Source organism: Neoarius graeffei, chromosome 20 (genome assembly GCF_027579695.1).
Source record: "Neoarius graeffei isolate fNeoGra1 chromosome 20, fNeoGra1.pri, whole genome shotgun sequence".
NCBI classification, from domain to species: domain Eukaryota; kingdom Metazoa; phylum Chordata; class Actinopteri; order Siluriformes; family Ariidae; genus Neoarius; species Neoarius graeffei.
Window position 1 is genome coordinate 14,810,594 of NC_083588.1, and position 26,029 is coordinate 14,836,622.

Genomic DNA, 26,029 nt, shown 5'->3' on the forward strand with positions numbered 1-26,029 from the left:
TTGACACACATATGGACAGATGGACAGACCACCAAGTGGTGGAAGAATAAAATTGGTAAAAAAAAAATGGTGTCCATTGGAATTTACTAAAAAATAAACATTTGAGCAATTATTTATTGTCAGGTTTGCTACGATAACGTAAGAGAACGACTGTCAGTGCAATAACGTAAGAGAATGACTGTTTGTCGCTGCGATAACGTAAGAGAACGATTGTTTGTAGCTGTGATAACGTAAGAGAACAACTGTTTGTAGCTGCGATAACGTAAGAGAACGACTGTTTGTAGCTGCGATAACTTAAGAGAACGACTGTTTGTAGCTGCGATAACGTAAGAGAACGACTGTTTGTAGCTGTGATAATGTAAGAGAACGACTGTTTGTAGCTGTGATAAAGTAAGAGAACGACTGTTTGTAGCTGCGATAAAGTAAGAGAACGACTGTTTGTAGCTGCGATAACATAAGAGAATGACTGTTTGTAGCTGCGATAACATAAGAGAATGACTGTAGCTGCGATAACGTAAGAGAATGACTGTTTGTAGCTGCGATAACGTAAGAGAACGACTGTTTGTAGCTGTGATAACGTAAGAGAACGACTGTTTGTAGCTGCGATAACGTAAGAGAACGATTGTTTGTAGCTGTGATAACGTAAGACAACAACTGTTTGTAGCTGCGATAACGTAAGAGAACGACTGTTTGTAGCTGTGATAACGTAAGAGAACGATTGTTTGTAGCTGTGATAACGTAAGAGAACAACTGTTTGTAGCTGCGATAACGTAAGAGAACGACTGTTTGTAGCTGCGATAACTTAAGAGAACGACCGTTTGTAGCTGCGATAACGTAAGAGAACGACCGTTTGTAGCTGCGATAACGTAAGAGAATGACTGTTTGTAGCTGCGATAAAGTAAGAGAACGACTGTTTGTAGCTGCGATAACATAAGAGAATGACTGTTTGTAGCTGCGATAACATAAGAGAATGACTGTAGCTGCGATAACGTAAGAGAATGACTGTTTGTAGCTGCGATAACGTAAGAGAACGACTGTTTGTAGCTGTGATAACGTAAGAGAACGACTGTTTGTAGCTGCGATAACGTAAGAGAAAGACTGTTTGTAGCTGCGATAACGTAAGAGAATGACTGTTTGTAGCTGCAATAATGTAAGAGAACGACTGTAGCTGCAATAACATAAGAGAACGACTGTTTGTAGCTGTGATAACATAAGAGAACGACTGTTTGTAGCTGCGATAACGTAAGAGAACGACTGTTTGTAGCTGCGATAACGTAAGAGAATGACTGTCACTGTGATAACGTAAGAGAACAACTGTTTTTCACTGCAATAACGTAAGAGAACAATTGTTTGTAGCTGCAATAACCTAAGAGAATGACTGTTTGTAGCTGCGATAACGTAAGAGAACTACTGTTTGTAGCTGTGATAACGTAAGAGAATGACTGTAGCTGCAATAACGTAAGAGAACTACTGTTTGTAGCTGTGATAACGTAAGAGAACAACTGTTTGTAGCTGTGATAACATAAGAGAACGACTGTAGCCGTGATAATGTAAGAGAATGACTGTGGCTGCGATGATGTAAGAGAACGACTGTTTGTAGCTGTGATAACATAAGAGAACTACTGCCACTGTGATAATGTAAGAGAACGACTGTTTGTAGCTGTGATAACGTAAGAGAACGACTGTTTGTAGCTGTGATAATGTAACAGAACGACTGTAGCCGTGATAACGTAAGAGAATGACTGTTTACAGCTGCGATGATGTAAGAGAATGACTGTTTGTAGCTGCAATAATGTAAGAGGACAATGGTTTGTAGCTGTGATAACGTAAGAGAACATCTGTTCGTAGCTGCTATAACATAAAAGAACGACTGTTTACAGCTGTGATAATGTAACATTGACTGTTTGTAGCTGCGATAACGTAAGAGAACGACTGTTTGTAGCTGCAAAACATAAGAGAACGACTGTAGCCTTGATACCGTAAGAAATTGACTGTGCGGCTGCGATAAAGTAAGAGAATGACTGTTTGTAGCTGCTATAACATAAGAGAATGACTGTAGCTGCTATAACGTAAGAGAACGACTGTCTGTAGCTGTGATAACGTAAGAGAACGACTGTTTGTAGCTGTGATAACGTAAGAGAACGACTGTTTGTAGCTGTGATAACGTAAGAGAATGACTCTTTGTAGCTGCAATAACGTTAGAGAACGACTCTTTGTTGCTGCGATAACGTAAGAGAACGACTGTTTGTAGCTGCTATAACATAAGAAAATGACTCTTTGTAGCTGTGATAACATAAGAGCAACTGTCTGTAGCTGCTGTCATGTAAGAGAACGACTGTTTGTAGCTGCTATAATGTAAAAGAATGACTCTTTGTAGCTGCAATAACGTTAGAGAACGACTGTTTGTAGCTGTGATAACGTAAGAGAACAACTGTTTGTAGCTGCGATAACGTAAGAGAATGACTTTGTAGCTGCAATAACATTAGAGAACAACTCTTTGTTGCTGCGATAATGTAAGAAAACTATTGTTTGTAGCTGCGATAACGTAAGAGAATGACTGTTTGTAGCTGCGATATCGTAAGAGAACGACTCTTTGTAGCTGTGATAACATAAGAGAGCAACTGTCTGTAGCTGCTGTCATGTAAGAGAACGACTGTTTTTAGCTACTATAATGTAAAAGAATGACTCTTTGTAGCTGCAATAACGTTAGAGAATGACTTTGTAGCTGCGATAACATAAGAAAACGACTGTTTGTAGCTGTGATAACGTAAGAGAACGACTGTTTGTAGCTGCGATAACATGAGAGCAACTGTCAGTAGCTGCTGTCATGTAAGAGAATGACTGTTTGTAGCTGTGATAACGTAAGAGAACGACTGTTTGTAGCTGTGATAACGTAAGAGAACGACTGTTTGTAGCTGCGATAACATGAGAGCAACTGTCTGTAGCTGCTGTCATATAAGAGAACGACTGTTTGTAGCTGCGATAACGTAAGAGAACGACTGTTTGTAGCTGCGATAACATGAGAGCAACTGTCTGTAGCTGCTGTCATGTAAGAGAATGACTGTTTGTAGCTGCGATAACGTAAGAGAACGACTGTTTGTAGCTGCGATAACGTAAGAGAACGACTGTTTGTAGCTGCGATAACATGAGAGCAACTGTCTGTAGCTGCTGTCATGTAAGAGAACGACTGTTTGTAGCTGCTATAATGTAAGAGAATGACTTTTTGTAGCTGCAATAACGTTAGAGAACGACTGTAGCTGCGATAACGTTAGAGAACGACTGTAGCTGCGATAACGCAAGAGAACGACTGTCTGTAGCTGCTATAATGTAAGAGAACGACTGTTTTTAACTATGATAACATAAGAGAACATCTGTTTGTAGCTGCTATAATGTAAGAGTTGTGACTGTATTGCGGGAACAACTGCAAGTGTAGGTTTTTACTTCTCTGTACATCATAACTTTGCCTTCCTAACCAGCTAGCTTTTGAAATTGGCTTTCAATGTGCCAGCACTGTGAATAAATGCAGTTCCAACAGCTATAATGTACAAACCAAAGAGTCAGAGAAATAAAATCCAACCTGAACACATACCAGTACACCCCAGAGTATAAACACATTCAACATCTTTTTACACTTCTATAATGAACAGCTCTTAAGATGCCAGGCAAGGGGACTCAACCAAGGGGAAGTGGACGAGGATGCGATATAAACAGTACTGAAATGAGGCCTGCATGTGGCTTGAAGTAAAACAAATTTATCCTTAATATTTGCTCCAAGGATCAGATGCAGAAGACTAAGACAAATGAGAACACACACGCGCGCACATACACACACGCACATATACCCACACACACAGAGGAAGAAGGAGTGATAGAAGGACTCGGACAAGCAAAACAGAAAAGACTGTGAAAGGCTGTGAGGTCACGGCACGGACAAATGAAACGTCCTGCTTAAAGCAGCGAAAAGATCAAATTAAATAATAAAATAGGAAACTGCAAAAAGCACATTTCAGAAAACGTCAAGGAATGTCTGACATTTGGTGAATTGAAGAATGAGCAAAATAAGCAAGATCCATTTTTAAACATTCCTTAAAGTTTTTAGAAAGCAGTAAAAGATTAATAATAATAATAATAATAATAATAATACAGTCAGGTACAAAACTCAGTGCATTGAACAGTAACTAATCTACTGTATTTTCCACGTAAAATTTTCTCTGCTTGGAGAAAAAAAAATCAATCCATGCTTTCATATAATCAGACACTTAATTCCCATCATGTTTGTATTGCCTCTACAATAGCACTTCAGCGCCCCCTACTGGTAAAGACTAGTTTAGTGTTTGTCCCATTAGTGTTGCAGTCGGCTGGCATGGTAATTTTTTCTGAGTGTAATTACATTGCTAGATTTCTGTTCCTAATTTCTCTGTCAGGTCTGGAAGGTTTCTTGCACAGTAGTCATTAAATTACGATGTTAAAGCTTCACGGATCTCCTTATGTACACTACCGTTCAAAAGTTTGGGGTCACTTTGAAATGTCCTTATTTTTGAAAGAAAAGCACTGTTCTTTTCAATGAAGCTCACTTTAAACTAATCAGAAATCCACTCTATACATTGCTAATGTGGTAAATGACTATTCTAGCTGCAAATGTCTGGTTTTTGGTGCAATATCTCCATAGGTGTATAGAGGCCCATTTCCAGCAACTCTCACTCCAGTGTTCTAATGGTACAATGTGTTTGCTCATTGCCTCAGAAGGCTAATGGATGATTAGAAAACCCTTGTACAATCATGTTAGCACAGCTGAAAACAGTTTAGCTCTTTCCCTTACGAAAATCTACCATGGTTTACTATGGTTTTACCATGGTTTTTATGTAGTAACCATGATTCTACCATGGTATCTCATGGTTATTCTAAGTATGAACCAACCATAGTATTACTATGGTTCATCCATGGTAGTAACCATGGATCTACTATGGTATTTCATGGTGATTCTAAGTACTATGAACCAACCATAGCATTACTGTGGTTTATCCATAGTACTGCAGTAGCTGTGGTAGCATCATAGTTGTATGTGTAGGTCATAGTAACTATGAAATTAGTTTAAAAAGGGATAGTATGGTTTTTAAAAGGATGCACTAACTGTAGTATTACCATGCTTTCGTCCAACAGTCAATGCTGTAGAGAAGGATCTCGATTAACAGCCCAGATACATTAACATTTACTTAGAACCTAAAAATTTAAGTGAACATTGAGGTAAAATGCACCATGGTTTTCATGGTTACCCAAAAAAACCATGAAAACCATGAATAACTATAAACCATGGTAAAACCATGGTTAGTTTTCATAGTAAAACCATGGTTAATTTTCGTAAGGGTTAGAGAAGCTATAAAACTGGCCTTCCTTTGAGCAGATTGAGTTTCTGGAGCATCACATTTGTGGGGTCGATTAAATGCTCAAAATGGCCAGAAAAATGTCTTGACTATATTTTCTATTCATTTTACAACTTATGGTGGTAAATAAAAGTGTGACTTTTCATGGAAAACACAAAATTGTCTGGGTGACCCCAAACTTTTGAACAGTAGTGTACAACAACGGTCATTTCTGCTCGCACTACAGGAGATTTCAATGTCAACTAATACTGGGGTAGTCTCATGGTAATATGACGAATGCTGTCTAAGTGACCACAGCTACTCTTTTATGAACATACTATTTTGGATGTATAATAGACAAAAATGATGATTCCAGACTTTTGGACCTGACTGTAATAGTAATAATAATAATAATAATAATAATAATAATAATAATAATGAGTGGAGAGTCAGTGTCCTGTACCTTTTTGGCTGATCGGCTCGGCTGAGCTGTTTTGTGAACTTTTATAGCCAAAGGAAGTGAAAAGTGGCTGATGGGATTGTGGCAGGAAATGACACGATTCTCCGTTCACCATGGCGACGGCGGGAGACACACAGACACTCGCCGGCGCGATGGTGTGATACTGTTCAGTACAAATGACTAAACCAGCAAAAAATAAAATATGCAAAAAATAAAAAAAAAGAGAGAAAATCAAAGATGCAAAAAAACACAATACAACCGAAATATCAGCAACACTGAACCCTTCTGTTCTGTGCAAATATTACTCATTACAACCTATTATAGTGTTGTAATATTTTGTTGAGTTAAAGCCAAGAAGTGTCCCGTTTCCTCCATTTCTGATTTTCATTCCCAGATACGTGCACACACACACACCTGATCTACTCAGTGGTATAACCCTGAAACACTGTCGTTCTGATTGCTCTGTGATGCCAACAGAGATGCAAGCGACCTTCCAAACATCTGGATGAAAAACTTTGTGCACTCGGGGAAAATCATAGAGGAAACATTGAGTACCTCACTAGTGCTTGTAACAGTTATCCCTTTCTTGACCACTTCTCCTGATGTTGCAGTGAAGCTGACACGAGCTTACAAGGCAGTGATATCTTCAGAAAATGGTTGACACACCGACACAGATGGTATATCAGGCCATTAAAGTAACTAAAGAACAGAAAGATCCTTCTAATGAGATGCCAAGCAGGTATCGGTTGGTATAGCAGCATGTGCATGTGTGACGTTAAGTTTGATGGATGTGTAAAAAATGATTTACTGAATGAAAACAGTAAATCATCTTATGCTTAACTCTAATCCAGAATACTAATGCTGCCTCCATGGTGTCTTGGAAATTACAATTTGCAAGTTGTAATAATGTTATTTCCCACCTCGGGATGTTCGATGTACTGTACAAAGTTGGGGAAAAAAAAGAAACAAAAATGTCTTTTGTTTGTTTTGTCAGAGCATGTAAAGCTTATTATAATAAGCTACTCTAACTGCACTTTTACAGTTACAGGTCTGATTGGTTGCTAGTTCTGTTCTATGACAGCGACCTTTAAACGAGGGCCATGTTGATTTGATGTCACTCTGTAAATGGGGAAGGAACTCTGAGTTGAGAAGATTTCTCCAAGTTGACAAGATGAAATTACAAGACCGGGAATTACAAGTTGCAACTTTTGCCCTTACTTTCATGCTAGCAAGTGACAAAGCCACTGGAGACCATTCATTTATGTACGTGTGTCCTGGCATGACATGGTAAAGTGACAAATCCAAACAATTGGCTTGAATGATTTCCCAAATGAGGGTGGTGTAGTGGTTAGCACTGTCGCCTCACAGCAAGAAGGTTCTGGGTTCGAGCCCAGCACCCGACGGGGGCCTTTCTGTATGGAGTTTGCATGTTCTCCCCGTGTCTGTGTGGGTTTCCTTCGGGTGCTCTGGTTTCCCCCACAGTCCAAAGACATGCAGGTTAGGTTAATTGGTGGCTCTAAATTGACCGTAGGTGTGAATGGTTGTTTGTCTCTATGTGTCAGCTCTGCGATGATCTGGCGACTTGTCCAGGGTGTACCCCGCCTCTTGCCCATAGTCAGCTGGGATAGGCTCCAGCTTGCCCGTGACCCTGCACAGGATAAGTGGTTATAGATTATGGCTGGATTTCTCAAATGAATTTTATAGCATACAACCCCGATTCCAAAAACGTTGGGACAAAGTACAAATTGTAAATAAAAATGGAATGCAATGATGTGAAAGTTTCAAAATTCCATATTTTATTCAGAATAGAACATAGATGACATATCAAATGTTTAAACTGAGAAAATGTATCATTTAAAGAGAAAAATTAGGTGATTTTAAATTTCATGACAACAACACATCTCAAAAAAGTTGGGACAAGGCCATGTTTACCACTGTGAGACATCCCCTTTTCTCTTTACAACAGTCTGTAAACGTCTGGGGACTGAGGAGACAAGTTGCTCAGGTTTAGGGATAGGAATGTTAACCCATTCTTGTCTAATGTAGGATTCTAGTTGCCCAACTGTCTTAGGTCTTTTTTGTCGTATCTTCCGTTTTATGATGCGCCAAATGTTTTCTATGGGTGAAAGATCTGGACTGCAGGCTGGCCAGTTCAGTACCCGGACCCTTCTTCTACGCAGCCATGATGCTATAATTGATGCAGTATGTGGTTTGGCATTGTCATGTTGGAAAATGCAAGGTCTTCCCTGAAAGAGACGTCGTCTGGACGGGAGCACATGTTGCTCTAGAACCTGGATATACCTTTCAGCATTGATGGTGTCTTTCCAGATGTGTAAGCTGACCATGCCACACACACTAATGCAACCCCATACCATCAGAGATGCAGGCTTCTGAACTGAGCGCCGATAACAACTTGGGTTGTCCTTCTCCTCTTTAGTCCGAATGACATGGCGTCCCTGATTTCCATAAAGAACTTCAAATTTTGATTCGTCTGACCACAGAACAGTTTTCCACTTTGCCACAGTCCATTTTAAATGAGCCTTGGCCCAGAGAAGACGTCTGCGCTTCTGGATCGTGTTTAGATACGGCTTCTTCTTTGAACTATAGAGTTTCAGCTGGCAACGGCGGATGGCACGGTGAATTGTGTTCACAGATAATCTCGTCTCGTCTCGTCTTCATGGAAGCCCAAACTTCCCTTTCCCCAGACACCTCGGCCAGCTCCTCGGGAAGAACACCGAGGCGTTCCCAGGCCAGCCGAGAGACATAGTCCCTCCAGCGTGTCCTGGGTCTTCCCCGGGGCCTCCTCCCGGGGGGACATGCCTGGAACACCTCCCCAGGGAGGCATCCAGGAGGCATCCGAAAAAGATGCCTGGGCCACCTCAGCTGATTCCTCTTGATGTGGAGGAGCAGCGGCTCTACTCCGAGCTCCTCCCGAGTGACTGTGCTTCTCACCCTATCTCTAAGGGAGCGCCCAGCCACCCTGCGAAGGAAACTCATTTCGGCCGCTTGTATCTGCGATCTTGTTCTTTCGGTCATTACCCAAAGCTCATGACCATAGGTGAGATTCACAGATAATGTTCTCTGGAAATATTCCTGAGCCCATTTTGTGATTTCCAATACAGAAGCATGCCTGTATGTGATGCAGTGCCGTCTAAGGGCCCGAAGATCACGGGCACCCAGTATGGTTTTCTGGCCTTGACCCTTACGCACAGAGATTCTTCCAGATTCTCTGAATCTTTTGATGATATTATGCACTGTAGATGATGATATGTTCAAACTCTTTGCAATTTTACACTGTCGAACTCCTTTCTGATATTGCTCCACTATTTGTCGGCGCAGAATTAGGGGGATTGGTGATCCTCTTCCCATCTTTACTTCTGAGAGCCGCTGCCACTCCAAGATGCTCTTTTTATACCCAGTCATGTTAATGACCTATTGCCAATTGACCTAATGAGTTGCAATTTGGTCCTCCAGCTGTTCCTTTTTTGTACCTTTAACTTTTCCAGCCTCTTATTGCCCCTGTCCCAACTTTTCTGAGATGTGTTGCTGTCATGAAATTTCAAATGAGCCAATATTTGGCATGAAATTTCAAAATGTCTCACTTTCGACATTTGATATGTTGTCTATGTTCTATTGTGAATACAATATCAGTTTTTGAGATTTGTAAATTATTGCATTCCGTTTTTATTTACAATTTGTACTTTGTCCCAACTTTTTTGGAATCGGGGTTGTATGTAGTCCAATGTTTCTTCAGGTCCCCACACACAGCTTTATTTCCTAGCTCCAATTTACGATATTTTTGATGTGCAAATATGAAAAAAAGGAAAAAAAAACCCTGACAACAACATATAGCTGCAGTTTCATCTCATCATCTAATATTCGACTTGTGTATACAGACATTACAAAGAAAAATAAAGCTTGGAAAGAAGTAGCAGAAATTGTTGGTACCTTTGATGAATGTATGTAGCTAGTACAGATAGCTAGCTTTATTAATCTGCTAATGAAGCTAGTATATAGTCTAGAATGTCACAGAAATCAAACACATTTTCATGCTGATTGGTGCATTATTTCGTTTGTACTTAACTAGTTCAAGTTTCAAGCTATTAATAGCTACTACCTTTTCTCATAGGAGCTAAAGGCAAAAAACTCACAAACTCATGAGTGGCATGCTACGTCACTTGCTAGTGTGAAGGTAGGGTATCCACTAAACCTAAATTTCCCCAAACGCAAAGCAAAAACGAACCCCAACACATAACATTAAACCAGATATATTCAAGTGCAATTTGTAAAAGCTGAGCTACATAAAGGTCGGAAAAATCACCGAAGATCACTGAATGGTGACAACTGTTACTTTGCAATGCTTAAATGTTGTGGATTAGTTTTGGGTGATACAATGTTTGGGTTCAGCAGTGGCACTGAAAAAGTGGGAACCACCTGACTCATAAAATAAGGTATGTGTTTTAAACTCTCGAACCAGGCTCGTGAGAGGGTGAGTGAAATAAAAGACTGAAAACTTTTTCCTTTTGTTGGCGAGCTGTCTTCAACTAAATAATTGACATAAACGCACTATATATAACTGACAAAAGCACAAAGAAAATATTTTCAATAGTTTTACTGACCAACTCGATTGTATTTTGTAAATATAAACAAAGTTAGAATTTGATGCCTGCAACACTCAAAAAAAAAAGTAGGGACAGAGGCATTATTACCATTGTATTACATCACCTTTCCTTTTAGGAACACTTTTTAATCGTATGGGAACTGAGGATACTAATTGTTGCAGTTTTGCAATTGGAATTTTTGTCCATTCTTGCTTGATACAAGACTTCAGCTGCTCAACAGTCCATGGTCACCGTTGTCTGATTCTCCTCTTCATGATGCGCCATACATTCTCAATAGGAGACAGATCTGGACTGGCAGCCGGCCAGTCAAGCACACGCACTCTGTCTGCAAAGCCACACTGCTGTAGCCCATGCAGAATGAGGCCTGGCACTGTCCTGCTGAAATAAGCATGGACTTCCCGGGAAGAGACGTCACCTTGATGGCAACCCATGTCTCTCTAAAATCCCAATATATGCTGCTTTAATGCAACTCAAGCATGCTGTGGGCACTGATGTGCCCCCATACCATCACAGATGCTGGCTTTTGCACTTTTTTTGACAACAAACTGGATGGTTGTGTTCACCTTCAGCACTGAAAACTCAGCGTCTGGTTTTCCCAAAAACAATCTGAAATGTGGACTCATCTGACCACAGCACACATTTCCACTGTCTTTTGGTTGAGGTGAGATCAGTTCAGGCCCAGAGAAATTGGTGGCGTTTCTGCATAGAAATGATGAATGGCTTCCTCCTTGTGTAATACAGTCTCAGGTTACATTTCTTGACGCAGCAGTGGACAATGTTAAGCGACAATGGTATTCCGAAGTACTCCCAAGCCCATGTGGCTATATTTGTCACATTAGCATGACAGTTTCTCAGGCAGTGTGGCCTGAGGGCTCAAAGATCACACGCATTCAAAAGTGGTTTCCGACTGCCCTTTACGCACTGAGATGTCTCTGAATCAATTGAATGTTTTCACAATATTATGGACCACAGATTTTGAATGACCTAAAATCTTGCATTGAGAAATGTTCTTTTTGAATTGACTCTCAATTCTCTCATGAATTTTGGCCCAAAGAAGTCAGTCACAACCCATCCTTGCTTGCAAAGACTGAGCCTTTGGTGCATGCTCCTTTTATCCCTAATCATGATACCAATTCACCTGCTTATTGTGGAATCTTCCTGAATGGTGTTACTTGAATATCCTGTAAACTTTTCAGGCTTATTTTGCCTTTGTCCCAAGTTTTTTTGAGTGTTGTCAGTGACAACGCAAGTTTGTGGCAGCCATCAAACATGGCTGCCATGGAGTGAACTCCCAAGCACGGCAGCGCCCTCCATCTCCCAAGTTTTGATTGAGGACACACCTGTTCCATATCCCCAGTAATCAGCACACCCTATTTAAGCACTGCAGTCAGTCACAAACACACATGGCGAAGTATTGTTCTGTGTCCCTGTACCTGATCATACCAAGCCGTTAGTTATTTTGCCTGACTTCAGTTATCCTAACCCTATTTAGATTTATCATCGGACTCTGAGACTGTTGTTTACCTCTGACACTGTTTGCACATCGACCGACCATTGGCATGAACCTGACTCCGATTCTCGCCTTACGTCTTGGATTTGGTTACCAGTTTGCGACGTACCCACTCTCCCCTGCAACTGCATCCGTGAGTGCCTGCACATGCTGACAAGTGTGTTGCAAGCATCAAATTCTAACTTTGTTTGTCTTTACAAAATAAAATGAAGCTGGACTTTAAAACTATTGAAAATCTTTTCACTGTCCTTCTGTCAGTTTAGTAAAGGTTCACGTGAATTAATAAATTACAGATTTTTGGTTTTAGTGCATTTTGGAAAATATCCCAACTTTTCTGGAAATAGGGTTTGTATATATACATGCCAGTCAAAAGTTTGGACACACCTTTTAATTCAATGTTTTTTCTTTATTTTTATTCATTAAAAGACACTTCATCTCTTAAAGTAATGACGGATGTCGTTTCTCTTTACTTCGTTGAGCGGTTCTTGACATAATATAGATTACAACAGTTGTGGAATAGGGCTATTTACTGTATTGTTATTCTTTACTATTTACTGTTTGATCTCAAATGCATTAAGAAGGCAAGAAACTCGTCCACTAATTAACGTTTGACGAGGCACCTGTTAATTGAAAAGCATTCCAGGTGACTACCTCATGAAGCTGGTTAAGATAATGCCAATAGTGTGTAAAGCGTCATCAAGGTAAACGCTGGCTACTTTGAGGAATCTAGAATATGAAACATTTAAATAATATTGGCTGGCTTTGAGTGGTATATCAGATATATTCCATTCAGCTAACATGATATTGAACGAGTCGAAGGCGAGTAGCTGAATGGAATATATCTGATATACCATGAAAAAAAACAACCAATATTTTTATTGTTAATATTATACATGCGAGGCGAAGTGGCCAAGTTGGTTAGAGCGCTTGACCACTAAGCGAATGGTCCCTGGTTTGAGCCTCGCCTTGGATGGTGATCTGAGGCTCGCCTCCTGTCCACCCAGCAGTGAATGGGGACCTGGTGGAAACACTGGGGAAGTTAAAGGCGGTGAGGAAAGGAACTGGCCACCCTACCTCACCATGCCGATGGCCTAGACAGAGTGTGCTCTCTAACAGGCACTCCCCAACGTACGTACGAAAACATATATGGGACTCTTTGACTTTGATACATGCACATTCGATGGAACAATTATAGATTTTACAAAAAGTTAAGAACAGGGGGGTAACTTACCAATATTGAATGCTGATTCTGATCGAATGTAATTCAATGTTCTGTCAATCCACTGTACATGTACAAAGTCAAAGTTCTAACAATAAAAATGGTACAAGTCCAAAAAGCCTGAACAACAGTCCAACTTATATACAAGTGACATCCAGGTAGACAGTTCAAGTTCAAAGTTACTTTTGGTTGTAGTTCATTGTTGCATTGCAGTTGTTCAAAACAAAAGGGTTTTGCTGAGTGAAGTCCACGAGTGAAGTCCTCTTGTAAAAGTCTCCGTCACTTTTCCTCACCTCCAAATACAACTTCGACAATATTTCCACTATTGCTCTCTTTTCCAGTTTTTCAATGTCCGTTGGTATGTTTTTCTCTTGCAAATGTGTGTGAAGAATATCCAGTGAAGTTCTGGTAGCCTTTCAGGTGTTCAGCACATCTTTTTCTTTCAAAATTCTCTCTAAATCTTTTGCCTTTAACGAAGCAAACCTCACGGCCATGTTTGTATACAAACTGTCACAGTCACTCGCTAGCGCGGAAGTTTTGTCTCTGACGTGTCTCTTTTCCAGTTTTTCGATGTCCGTTGGTCTGTTTTTCTCTTGTAAATATGCGTGAAGAATATATAATGAAGTTTTGGTAGCCTTTCGGGTGTTCAGCGTGTCTTTAGTTTCAGTTTTCAGTGTATAGTTTATTTATTTCACGCTTATACCTAGCACTGGATCTTCTCTCTTTCCCGGCCAACAAAGAAATAATTGTGCGCATGCGCAGCAGAAAAGTTTTGTCATTGGATCTTCGCGTGAGCTCTGATGTGTGAAGTCGTCTTGTCTTGACAACGTGCAATATTATAACAATATTGCATGCTCATTCTCCATTGGAGAGAGTGGTGTAATACATGGAATATAAGCGATATGATAATGTTGCATGCCATCAATAAATCCGCTAGAAAGGAATAGAACACATTTTTATTCTATGGAAAAAGTGGGCTGTATGTATAATAATTTGTTTTGTTGAACACTTTTTTGTTGACTACATAATTCCAGATATGTTCCAGAGGTTATTTCATAGTTTTGATGTCTTCAGTATTGTTCTATAATGTAGAAAATACAAAATACAGAAAAGCCTATGAATGAGTAGGCGTGTCCAAGTTTTTGACCTGCGCTGTAAATGTTGATTGAAGATGGCGATTGTTTGAGTGCGCCATTTGATCTGCGTCAACATTCAGCCAGTTAACGATCCCTGCTTTAAACCCTGACCCTTTCTGCTAATAAGCCCTACTCCCAGCCCCGAACCCTGTAACTCACACCTACCTCTTGCCTCTACAAATATATCTTACAGCACTAGTGCTATAAAATGTAATCGTGAAATGTCACTCGTCACTTTTAAGTACAGAACAGAAGGGTTAAAAACAGCAAAATTATAAAAGGAGACAAAGAATAATTTTAAACTAGTAAATGTTTGTGAACCTTTGGACAGAATATATAAGCACAACCACTACACATATAGTGCATCACATAACACACAGATATACTGGAAATGAGAATGCAAGTTATTATCAGTATAAGACAGTGATATTTAGAGACATAAATATTGATGTAATAAATGAATAAATAAATGGATGTGATGTTGGTAATGGGTTCTTGAACACAGGGCCGGTGCACACCATTCTGTTACTCCAGTAAAAAAAAAACATTGTAATTACAAGAACTGTCCATGAGAAAAGAAGTTTCTGGAACCAAGATGGCTGAAAAGTAGACGTAACCACTGTAGAAAATTCTCTCAGTCAGAATTGAGGCTAGTTGCTCACTCAGGTTCCTGGTTCTCCGACATGGTTGCGCCGGCACTGTTTAAACAATGAGCATTAATTGAGACAAATGTGACTCCAAATTCTGTTAGTGTTTGATGGCAAATGAAACAAACACAATTGTTTGTGGTGCACACAGACTGTCAGATCCCATGGGATGGCGATGAAGAATGAATCACACTGAGCATGGAAAGACCAGATGACACACAGCTGAGACTTTATAACAACATTACTGCAGATTTATGACATCATACCAATGCATTACTAAAGTACTAAGCCAACCTGAGGGGAGCCATTAACTCGAACTGCATGCAAAATATAAATTACAATCCAAACTAGAAACAAAACCTGTCAGGACCTGTCTATGAAATCAGAACAACAAGGATCGGAAGCTGAAACTAAAGAAACAAAACCAGAAACAAATTTAAAACCAAACCCAGAGCTAAAACCAGGATAAGAACCAGAACTTTGACCAAAAATTTGAACTGGTAGTTAATTAGAACGAACAGGAAGTAGAACAAGAACCAAACAGAAGGAGAACAAGAAACCAATAACTCATCAGGCCTGAGTTTCCCAAAAGCATCATGTGGTTGAGTTTCCCAACCACAAAGATCATCGTTAAATGGTAGAGCGAGCAGCACAATGAACGCTCTCTCTCTCTCTCTCCTAGTTAAGATGTTCTGACCATTAAGAGGCTTTTGAGAAACCCACTCCAGATCCTCAACAACAACAACCAGAATTAAACTAAATACAGAAATAAAACCTGAGAGAACTGAGAACCAAAACTAGACTCTAAACTGAGAAACGGAGTCAGATCACAGACCCAAATCAACACCTAAACCAGAGCAAGAACCTGAACCAGAAGAAAAAATAAAAACCAGAATGCTCTGCGTCGGTCAAAAGAGTTCCGGATAAGAAAAGTGAAGAGGAGGGGTTGAACAGGAACAGATTCAACAAGCAGTACATGAACAAAGAACAAATAAATGAAACTGTTTATCTTCTGCCTGGAACTCAAACAGCATGTTTCTGAAGAACAGCGTAAGAACATCTCCAATAATAAACGATGAAATCTGCAACAGATGTGTTTGTTCTTCTGCAACTGTTCTGTGTTTGTTCTTCGGCAGCTATTCGTTTGCAGTTGTATTTCTAGAGTTCTTCGTCTGTGGTTGTCTTCTGCAGCTGCTCTTCCATGGTTGATTATCCACAGCTTTCCTTCTGCAGCTGTCCTTCATTGGTTGTTCTTCTGTAATTGTCACTCTGCAGCTGGTCTTCTGCGGTTGCTCTCCTGAAGCTATTCTACTGCGGTTGTCCTGGAGTTGTTCGTCTGCCACTGTTCTTCTGTGTTTGTTCTTCTGCAGCTGTTCATCTGCAGTTGTATTTCTACAGGTCTTCTTCTGTGGTTGTTGTTCTGCAGTTGTCCATCTTCAGCTGTTCTTCTGTAGTAGTTCATCCACAATTTTCCTTCTGCAGCTGTTCTACGGTTGTTTGGGGTTGTTCTTCTGTGGTCAGAAGAACAACCATGGGGTTGTTCTTCTGGAGTTGTTCTGCAGTTGTTCTTTTGCAGTTGCTCTCCTGAAGCTATTCTTCTGCGGTAGTTCGATAGTTGTTCATCTGTAGCTGTTCTACTGCAGCCATTTTTATGTCTATTCCTCTCTGGTTGTTGTTTTTTTGGCAGATGTTCTTCTGTGACTGTTCTTCAGCTCTTGTCCTTCTGCGGTTGTTCTCCTGCAGCTGGCCTTCTGTGATTTTCCTCCCGCAGCTGTTCATCTGCGGTTGTTCTGCAGTTAGTTTTCTGCAGTTGCTCTCCTGAAACTATTCTTCTGCAGTTGTTCTATTGAGGTTCGTCTGTAGCTGTTCTACTGTGGATGTTCTTCTACAGTTGTTCTCATGCAGTTACTCTGTAGAGGTTCATCTGTAGCTGTTCTACTGTGGTTGTTCTTCTACAGTTGTTCTCCTGCAGTTGTTCTGTAGAGGCTCGTCTGTAGCTGTTCTACTGTGGTTGTTCTTCGACAGTTGTTCTGTCAAGGTTCGTCTGTAGCTGTTCTACTGTGGTTGTTCTCCTCCAGTTGTTCTCCTGCAGTTGTTCTGTAGAGGTTCATTTGTAGTTGTTCTACTGTGGTTGTTCTTCTACAGTTGTTCTCCTGCAGCTGTTTTTCTGTGGTTGTTCTGCCGCTGTCCTACTGCGGTTGTTCTCCTGCAGCTATTCTATTATGGTTGCTCTTCGACAGTTGTTCTTCTGCATTTGTTTTTCTGCAGCTGTTCTACTGTGGCTGTTCTTCTCCAGTTGTTCTCCTGCAGCTGTTCTTCTGCGGTTGTTCTGCAGTTATTCTTCTATGGTTGTTCTTCTGCAGTTGTACTTCTGCAGCCATTATTTCAGTGTCTACTCCTCAATGGTTGTTCTTCTGCAACTGTTCTTCCGTGACTGTTCTCCAGCCCTTGTTCTTCTGCAGCTGTTTTTGTTTGCTGTGTGCTACCAGATCTCATCAGCTTACATGTATGTTTTTGTCCAGAGAAGATTCCTACAGCACTCAATTTCCCTCAAAATGCTCCTATCTATTTATTCGCCATGTTATTTGTAGTAAACTATTATTTAAAAAAAAAAGCAAACGAACTTTACACAGTGTGGAATCTCTTCGTAGTGAGAAAATACTCGAAAAAAGTCAAGTTGTTGCAGCTGGATATCTGTGGCTGTTAATCTGCAGCTGTTCTTCTGCACTTGTGCTTCTGAGGTTGTTCTTCTATGCTTGTTCTTCTGCAGTTGTTCTTGATTGTTCTATGTTCCCAGACCTCATCTTACCAAGCGTCTGTATCTGTTTTATCCAAACAACATCCTTACACCACTTTGTTTTCCCAGAACCCTCCTATCACTTTACTCGCTTTAGTCACTGAATGTCTTACACGGAACAAACAGCGTCAGTAAACCGACAGCTCGAACAGGATGTTATATTGCATCTCCCTCTAGTGAGGAACACCAATCAACTGAATGGAAAACATCAGGATTTTAGCGATAAAACAACGTACTGATCAATAACCGACGTGTTGCAACCACTGTCTTCAATATTTACATTTACATTCATGGCATTTAGCTGATGCTCTTATCCAGAGTGATATACGACATACCCAGAGCAGCCTGAGGAGCAGTTGGGGGTTTGGTACCTTGCTCAAGGGCACTTTAGCCATTCCTGTTGGTCCAGGGAATCAAACTGGCAACCTTTTGGTACAAAAGCTGCTTCTTTAACCATTTGGCCATGGCTTCCCCATATTGAAAACGAAACTTTAAAAAGAAACTCCAATGCTATGAAATGCTGAGTGCATAAAGTCAGGTTTTTGGGTTTTTTTTAAATTAAGGAGTAAAATGTGTTTTGTTATAGTGTATTGTACGCTATTAGTAATCAAGACACGGGCCATGTGGATAATTCTCATCGCTTGATGACATTAGTGTTGAAGTGTGTGTGTGTGTGTGTGTGTGTGTATGTGTGTGTGTAGCACTGAGCAGACCTCAACATTCTTTTCTCTCCTACCTGTCGCACCCGGCCTCTTGCTAATCACTTCCACTATGCTAGAAGGGAAGTAACCGACTCTGTCATTTCCTGTTCGGTTGTCATGGATACAGCCTTTCCATCGCCCATCAGAGTGCTGCTCCAACACCTAAAGGACAAAAATGTTATAATACCAATTCAAATAAATAAGCAGCAAGATTTCCAAAATCATGCAAGATGATTTCAGTATTATTTTTCATTATGTCCGTACTTTGTGTTACAGACGTACAGACAGACAGTGATCAGTCTTACCGTGATGACGTCTCCTGCTTTAATGTTGAGGCTCGTCAGGTCGTAGTTGTTGCAGTAATCTTTGAGAGCCCTGACCTGCAGAGCCGCAGATGCATCTACACACACACACACTCGTTTAATTTCACACCAAATACATGAAAGAAATCAAATTATTAATAAAGGTAAATTAATTCTAAGGAAAAAAAAACATTATCAAAAAAGTTTGTTTCATCTCCACACACACTATTGACACCCCTTGCATTTACTTCTCAATCCAGAATCACTCTGGATCCTCCAGGGTTTATAAAGGTCAACACACTTAAGCCTCATTTCTTTTGTGTATTCTCTAATCTTCCCCATGATGATGAACTTGGCCCTCATTGTTACCTCACATTTAGCTGCTTTCATGATTTATAATTTTATTACTGTTTCAAATCCATCACGCTCTACTGGGTTTGTGCCCAATTTCCTCCGAATACCAAATACAGTCAACAGAAAAGCTGTAATCCATTTATTCAAACACACATTTAAAAAAAAAAAACACCACACTAAACATACCGTTCTGTCATCTGTCCTTTTGTGAAACTTGTACTTTGTGCAGAAAAAGTATAGTATGATAGAGTTGATGACATACACTACCGAGTCTGTAATACACTTGGTTCCAGAAAGAAGTCCAAAATAATCTGCTTTGAACATTTGCTTCCAGGAAATATACTAATGTGGACCACTGATACCTGGGTGCCAATAATTAAGCACCCCAAGACTGCATTGGGCTCCACTTCTGTCAGCTAAGAACAGAAATCTGGGGCTATATGAGCACGGGTTCACATAAACTGGATGGTCGAAGATGGGGAAAAAAATCACCTGGTCAGCAAGAAGGTTCTGGGTTCGAGCCCAGCGGCCGACGGGAGCCTTTCTGTGTGGAGTTTGCATGTTCTCCCCGTGTCTGCATGGGTTTCCTCCAGGTGCTCCGGTTTCCCCCACAGTTCAAAGACATGCGGTTAGGTTAACATGAGGGCGGCCTTAGGCTGAAGTGCCCTTGGGTATGTGTGTGTGTGCTCACTGCTCACTTGTGTGTACATGCATGTGTTCACTGCTTCAGAAGGGTTAAATTTCACTGTCCTTGAGCATGCATGTGACAAATAAAGGCTTTTTCTTCTTATTCCAATTTCATTTCTTGAGTTTCCACCTCAAGGTTCGACATACGTGTTCTGAGATGCTTTTCTGCTCACCGTGTTTGTAAAAAGTAGTTTTGTTTTTAAAGTTACAGTAGACTTCCTGTCAGCTCAAAACGGTCTCACCATTCTCCTCTGATCTCAAATGGTTTTTCAATTTGAACACAATATTTGTCAAGTTTATTTCTACAGCGCTTTTATCAATAGACATTGTCACAAAGCAGCTTTACAGAATTTGAATGACTTTAAACATGCTGTTTGTTTTTTATCTGTAACCGCTTATCCCGTGCAAGGTCGCAGTGGGCAAGCTGGAGCCTATTCCAGCTGACTATGGGCGAGAGGCAGGGTACACCCTGGACAAGTCGCCAGCTCATCGCAGGGCTAACACACACATAGAGACACAAACAACCATTCAGACTCACAGTCAATTTAGAGCCACCAATTAACCTAACCTGCATATCTTTGGGAGGAAATCCACGCAGACACGGTGAGAACATGCAAACTCCACACAGAAAGGCCCTCGTCTGCCGCTGGGTTCGAAACCAGAACCTTCTTGCTGTGAGATGACAGTGCTAACCACTACACCACCGTCCCACCGTGCCGTATTTGTTCATTTCATGGTCAAGGCAGCGTGGTGGTACAGTGGTTCGCACTGCTGCCTCGCAGCAAGAAGGTTCTGGGTTTGAACTTCACAGCCAATGGGGGCCTTTCTGTATGGAGTTTGCATGTTCTCCCCGTGTCTGCGTGGGTTTCCTTAGGGTGCTCCAGTTTCCCCCACAGTCCAAAGACATGCAGATTTGGTAAAATGCCCAGCCACTGGGGTCGTACAAGCCAGCGCATGCTTAGTGCCGGTCCCAAGCCAGGATCGATTGGGGAGGGTTAGATCAGGAAGGGCATCCGGTGTAAAAACCTATGCCCAATCAAATATGCAGATCATGATGGATCAGCTCTCTCAGATTTTGGTGAAATGACCCTATCAAAATTCACCAACCAATAGAACACAAGGTATTGACGTTGACCAATGAAATCGTCACTGCCTCTCTGGGTGCATATGCTTTCCTTCCGGGCAGGTACTGTTTAACTGGAAGCCAATGTGCTTTACCAAGGGTGCTAATAATTCTGGATGTGACTTTATATGTATTTTCATCGCACGGATCATATAATTCTGGATTTGCATCAGTCTAAAATTCTTGAATTAAGGATCAGCTAAGGAAAAGGTGTTTGATGACTTAATAAAAACAGTGCATGAAAACAGCAATAAAAAATTTTTTCCACCTTCATCCGTACCTCGCAGCATCTGTTTGATCTCTCGGCTAGCTTGAGTGGCAGTAAACTGGTAGACGATGTCCAGCGCCGTCTGGCTGTACGTGTTCCTCACCGTCGCATTAATGCCACTCTGAAAAAAAAAAAAGATTAAAAAACGATTTCTCCTACCATTGCAGCATGACTAATCTGAGCTAGGTTATGTAGATTACAGTTAGCTGCGACTAAACAAATTGTAGCTATCTACTAAGCGAGCTCGCTATTTATTTTTAGCTACATCAGCAACAACACCAAAGTGAAGCTAGCCGGTGTGATAGTCGAGTTACCAAACCTCGAGTCCGAGTCCAGTCTCGAGTCCCAAGTGTTCAAGTCATTAAAGAAAATTCCGAGTCGAGTCCGAGAATAAAACTCCAACCGCACCATTTGACGGTGGCTATTGCTGCCTTTATGTGAAACCGTCTCTGCTAATGTGTTGGACTAAGTTACTGCTCGACTTGTTTATAAGATCCAAGTATTCACTTTCTCATAAAGACAAACCAAATTTGGGCGAAAATCAGTCAGTGCGTTTACATGCACATCCAAATTGAGCTACTGTCGGTAATCGAGCTAAGGGTCCCAGCAGGGGTGCCAGAGAAATCCAATCCTACATGCACACAAGGAAATCGAGCTATTGTGTGAGGTACATTGTGCACCCGAGCCACAGGTGGCGCTACACGCCCCATCGTGTTGGTACACTTCCGGTTGTCGTCATGAAGAAGAGCTATTCAAGAGTATAAACAAAGTTCTCCTTGTTCCTCCTGACCTCTTCTGCTGCTCGCTACTACTACTGTTGTCATGCCGACCGAGGCTGTTGTGTTTCCCGCTTGTGGTCTCGTCACTCGTCACTTCCGGAAGGGGCAGTGCTGAAGTAAGTAGCTCGACTATGTAGCTCGACAGGGTTTACATGCACTAAGTAGCTCGGCTACAATCGCATAATCTAGGTCGCGTAGCTCGATTACGAGAAATCCAGTTCGGTTCGATTTCAGCCGAGCTAAGGTGTTTCCATTGCATTTAGAACTTCGATTTCAGTCGAGCTACGGCAGAAATTTGATTTTCTCTATGTGCATGTAAACGCACTGAGTGTTGGAGTCGAGTCACTAAACCTTGAGTCCGAGTCCAATCTCAAGTTTCCAGTGTTCAAGTCCGAGTCAAGTCCAAGTCATGAAAGAAAATTCCGAGTCAAGTCCAAGAACAAGACTCCAATCGCACCATTTGACGGTGGCTGTTGCTGCCTTTATGTGAAAGCGTCTCTGCTACTGTGTTGGACTAACGTTCCTGCTCGACTGCCCCATTTTAGTGAATAGGCTACAGATAAAAAGCTTCTTCATCTGTCAGCAAGCCCCGCCCACTATCAACAGGGCAAATAACATGAGAGAGGGCTAAAGGCCTCTGCATGCTCTTGCGACAAAGCTTTCGCAGATGGCTTTTCGCAGACAGTTGTAATTTATCGTTGAGCGGGGAGTAACAGGCGTGCGCGATGTTATTCACAGCTACAACGCAAGGGGGCGCGAAGTCGCGAAATCGCTAGGAGTAGTTGGTGGGTGTGGTTAGTGGAGTGTTTATCCTCCGGTTACTTATAATGACTAGAACTGGAGTCGTATAGATGTACGTACTTCCTCACTTCCTTGATCAACCACTCTTCGTGCTGCTCCATCTTCGCTCGTGTTTTTAAAAATGGCGGTCATGAAAACAAACAGCCCTGTGATGACCTGGCGACTTGTCCAGGGTGTACCCCGCCTTTCGCCCGTAGTCAGCTGGGATAGGCTCCAGCTTGCCTGTGACCCTGTAGAAGGTTAAAGCGGCTAGAGATAATGAGATGAGAATGAGATGAAAACAAACCAAGCCGGGAAAGTAGGGAAGCGGAAGTGCATGTACAGCGGATGTAGAGTGGACCAATCAGAGCCCTCTTGTCTACGACACTGTCTGCGAGGCTTCTGCGGTGGTCACAATTTTTGGGAGGTGCGCGCAGAGCGTCTGCGAAGGTGGGGGGGCTACGCAGACGCCATCTGCGACGCCATCTGCGAGGACTGCGTTGTCAGCATAAATTGGCCTTAACACTAGCTAGTTCATCGCTCAGCAAGCAAGCCCCGCTATCAACAGAGCAATGAACACAGCGTGTCACTTCTTTCTCCGGGTGGAGTCTTGCCAAATAACGATTGAAGTTCGAGGTCGTCCCCATCATCTCCTCGATAGTTCTTCTACGTATGGAGCACACCGCAGTGCTTTTTTTCCCCACTCCATGAGAAGTCTGTATTAGCAAAGCGGACAATCCTAGGAGCGTTCTCTCCAGGCATTTTAGCGCCATTAACGTTAGTTTGTTCCTGAACATGACGTATGAACAGGTGAATGTGCATTCTCTCGCACGAAATTAGTCTAAAAATTAATGTAGATTATAAATATAAGTATCTTCTGCCAAATTATTATGGCATGTTACAATATATAAAGAAAAAATCCGAGTCCGAGTCATCAGTGCTCAAGTCCAAGTCAAGTCACAAGTCCTTAAAATTCAGGTACAAGTCGGACTCGAGTACTCCAAGCCTGCGGCTAGTTATAATTCATACCTTTTTTGAAATGGAGTTATATTTGGAAAAGTTTTGTCATCACTATAAAAGGAAAAAGTCACTGTGTGTTCTATGTGCGTCATTAACTCGCTTAGCTAGCTAGTCAGCCGTCTCTGCAAAAGTGAACGGCAGTGCATTCAGCCTGTTGCAGTGACCCTCACATCCAGCAGGAGGCGCACGACTTCGGTTTTCCCACACAGAGCTGCTTCATGTAGGGCAGTGCCCGCTTTAGTCTGCCTGTTAATGTCAATGCCAGCCTGGATCAATAACCTACAGACAGAGGCACATTGAGAGACAGAGAAAGTGAAAGAAAAAAAAGAGAGAAGCTGATTACAAGGCAATTTTCATACTGAATCAATAAAGTACATGTCTGTATGTCTGTCTGTCTGTCACTGACCTAATTATATCGATGTGTCCGTTTTTAGCGGCAAGGTGGAGTGGACTGGTGCCATTCGGATCAGTCGAGTCTCCTGGTTTTGGCTCCAGAAGAGCAGCACACATATTACTGCTCAGGAGGAGCTGAACCACCTACACACACACGGTACTGCGTATATTAAGGCTTGACATGCAGCAGTAAATCGACACAGTAAATACTTAAAGTAATTTACCAAATCTGGAAACAGCTGAACTGACACGTAACTTAAGACATCGTCCATCATTCTGACACGTGCTTAAACGTGAATGCTAAAGGTTACAGCATGTTCAGTGTCACTCACTCCGACTCGTCCAAATTCACACGCGAGGTCCAGCGGCGTTTTTCCTGCGTTGTCCACTATGCATGGGTTTGACTGGTGCTGAAGCAACATTTCAGACTGAAAAAAACAACAGCATCATATTGTCAACACACTGTGTACACATGACACGCTCTCTACACACTCATATACACACAAGGTATACGCAGGGATCCTGGAGTTCAATTCCATCATTTTTAAGACCTTTTTAAAGATCTTTTCAATATATTTTAAAGGTCCCATGGCATGAAATTTTCACTTTCTGAGGTTTTTTAACGTTAAAATGAGTTCCTCTGACCTTCTTAAGTCACCCCAGTGGCTAGAAATTTCATAATGTGTAAACCAAACTATGCCCAACATTTGAGAATGGCGTGTCAAAACGGCGCGTTGATAGGCTCTTCCCTTTACTACGTCAGCAAGGGAGATGATCCCCACGGCCCCCCTCTGGATTCCCACCCACTGTACGGATTGCCCGCCTAGCTCAAAAGTTGCCACCAAACATGGAAATTGCGCTGTACATGGATGTGACAACACAGAAAGGAGTCTGTTTTTACTGCCGACAGGAGAGCCCCTGAAGACGCAGTGGCTTAATTTTATTTACTCCAATAATATGCCGTCGAGTCTACCTAAGACGGTGTACGGTATGTTTGTCGGAAGCATTTTCCTGAGGAATGTTTCCACAACTTGGGACAGTACAGGGCAGGTTTTGCACATCAACTGTCACTGAAGCCTGGGTCCGTACCAAGCATCCCTGCCGCATCAGCCACAAACACCGAACAAGTAAGTGTATAACTGTTAAGTCGTTTTGCCGTGTTTTAAAATCGGTGCGTTAGCCTTGCAATGGCTACATTAGCTGTGCAGCTAACCGCTTCCTGCAGTTAGCCAGGTACTCTGCGCTACAAAACCAAAAAGCATGCAGCATGCTGTGTTATAATAGCCAATCAAAACAGTTTTTACAAAGACACCCACATTCTTTTTTTTAAGTCACTCGTTCATTTTATTTGTTTGTTTGTTCAGTAAAAACCCAAACATTTTTTGAATCTATTTTATTTCCTCGCGTCGCACCTTAATGACGTCAGCGCGCGGTATTTTTCCCTTCGCGGTTTGTTCCTTCTCTCTCGCCATAGTAAGACACCCACATCCGCTTGTTCTGACCCACTGGAAGTAGCGTCACAGTGCTGTTAGCCAATCAGAGGTAATACATTTACATGTCATGAATATTAATTATAAGACCCGCCCCCACCCTCTACCCTTCCCCGCCTCCTGCTTCTCATTAGCAAAACGACGCACTGGGAAAAGCGCTGAAATGGGGCTTTCTTCCAGGAGGCTATATCTACGTGCCGAGGGTTCATTTCGAGAAAGGCTGCGGATATAACATCCGGAAACCTCCACGAGCCCGTTTAAAGCATCAACAAACCACCATGCCATGGGACCTTTAAGACTTCAACCCCGGTGTAGCGGTTAGCGCTGTTGCCTCACAGCAAGAAGGCCCGGGTTCGAGCCCTGTGGCCGACGAGGGCCTTT

General features: G+C 41.8%; 1 protein-coding gene across 7 annotated transcripts in view; it reads right to left on the reverse strand.

The window, feature by feature from the left end:
* The window catches only part of caskin1 (CASK interacting protein 1), a 276,168-nt gene that overhangs the window by 42,097 nt on the left and 208,042 nt on the right, over nt 1-26,029 (reverse strand). For 4 of the 7 annotated variants that reach the window (XM_060901303.1, XM_060901304.1, XM_060901302.1 and 1 more), the window contains exons 5-11: nt 24,491-24,586; nt 24,172-24,302; nt 23,936-24,044; nt 21,187-21,307; nt 18,758-18,852; nt 18,488-18,614; nt 5,824-6,000 (exon numbers count right to left, since the gene is read on the reverse strand). In XM_060901303.1, coding sequence (XP_060757286.1) covers nt 5,824-6,000; nt 18,488-18,614; nt 18,758-18,852; nt 21,187-21,307; nt 23,936-24,044; nt 24,172-24,302; nt 24,491-24,586 — 856 coding nt within the window. The remainder of the gene's footprint in view (nt 1-5,823; nt 6,001-18,487; nt 18,615-18,757; nt 18,853-21,186; nt 21,308-23,935; nt 24,045-24,171; nt 24,303-24,490; nt 24,587-26,029) is intronic. The other 3 variants (XM_060901306.1, XM_060901301.1, XM_060901305.1) reach the window with 2 other exon arrangements.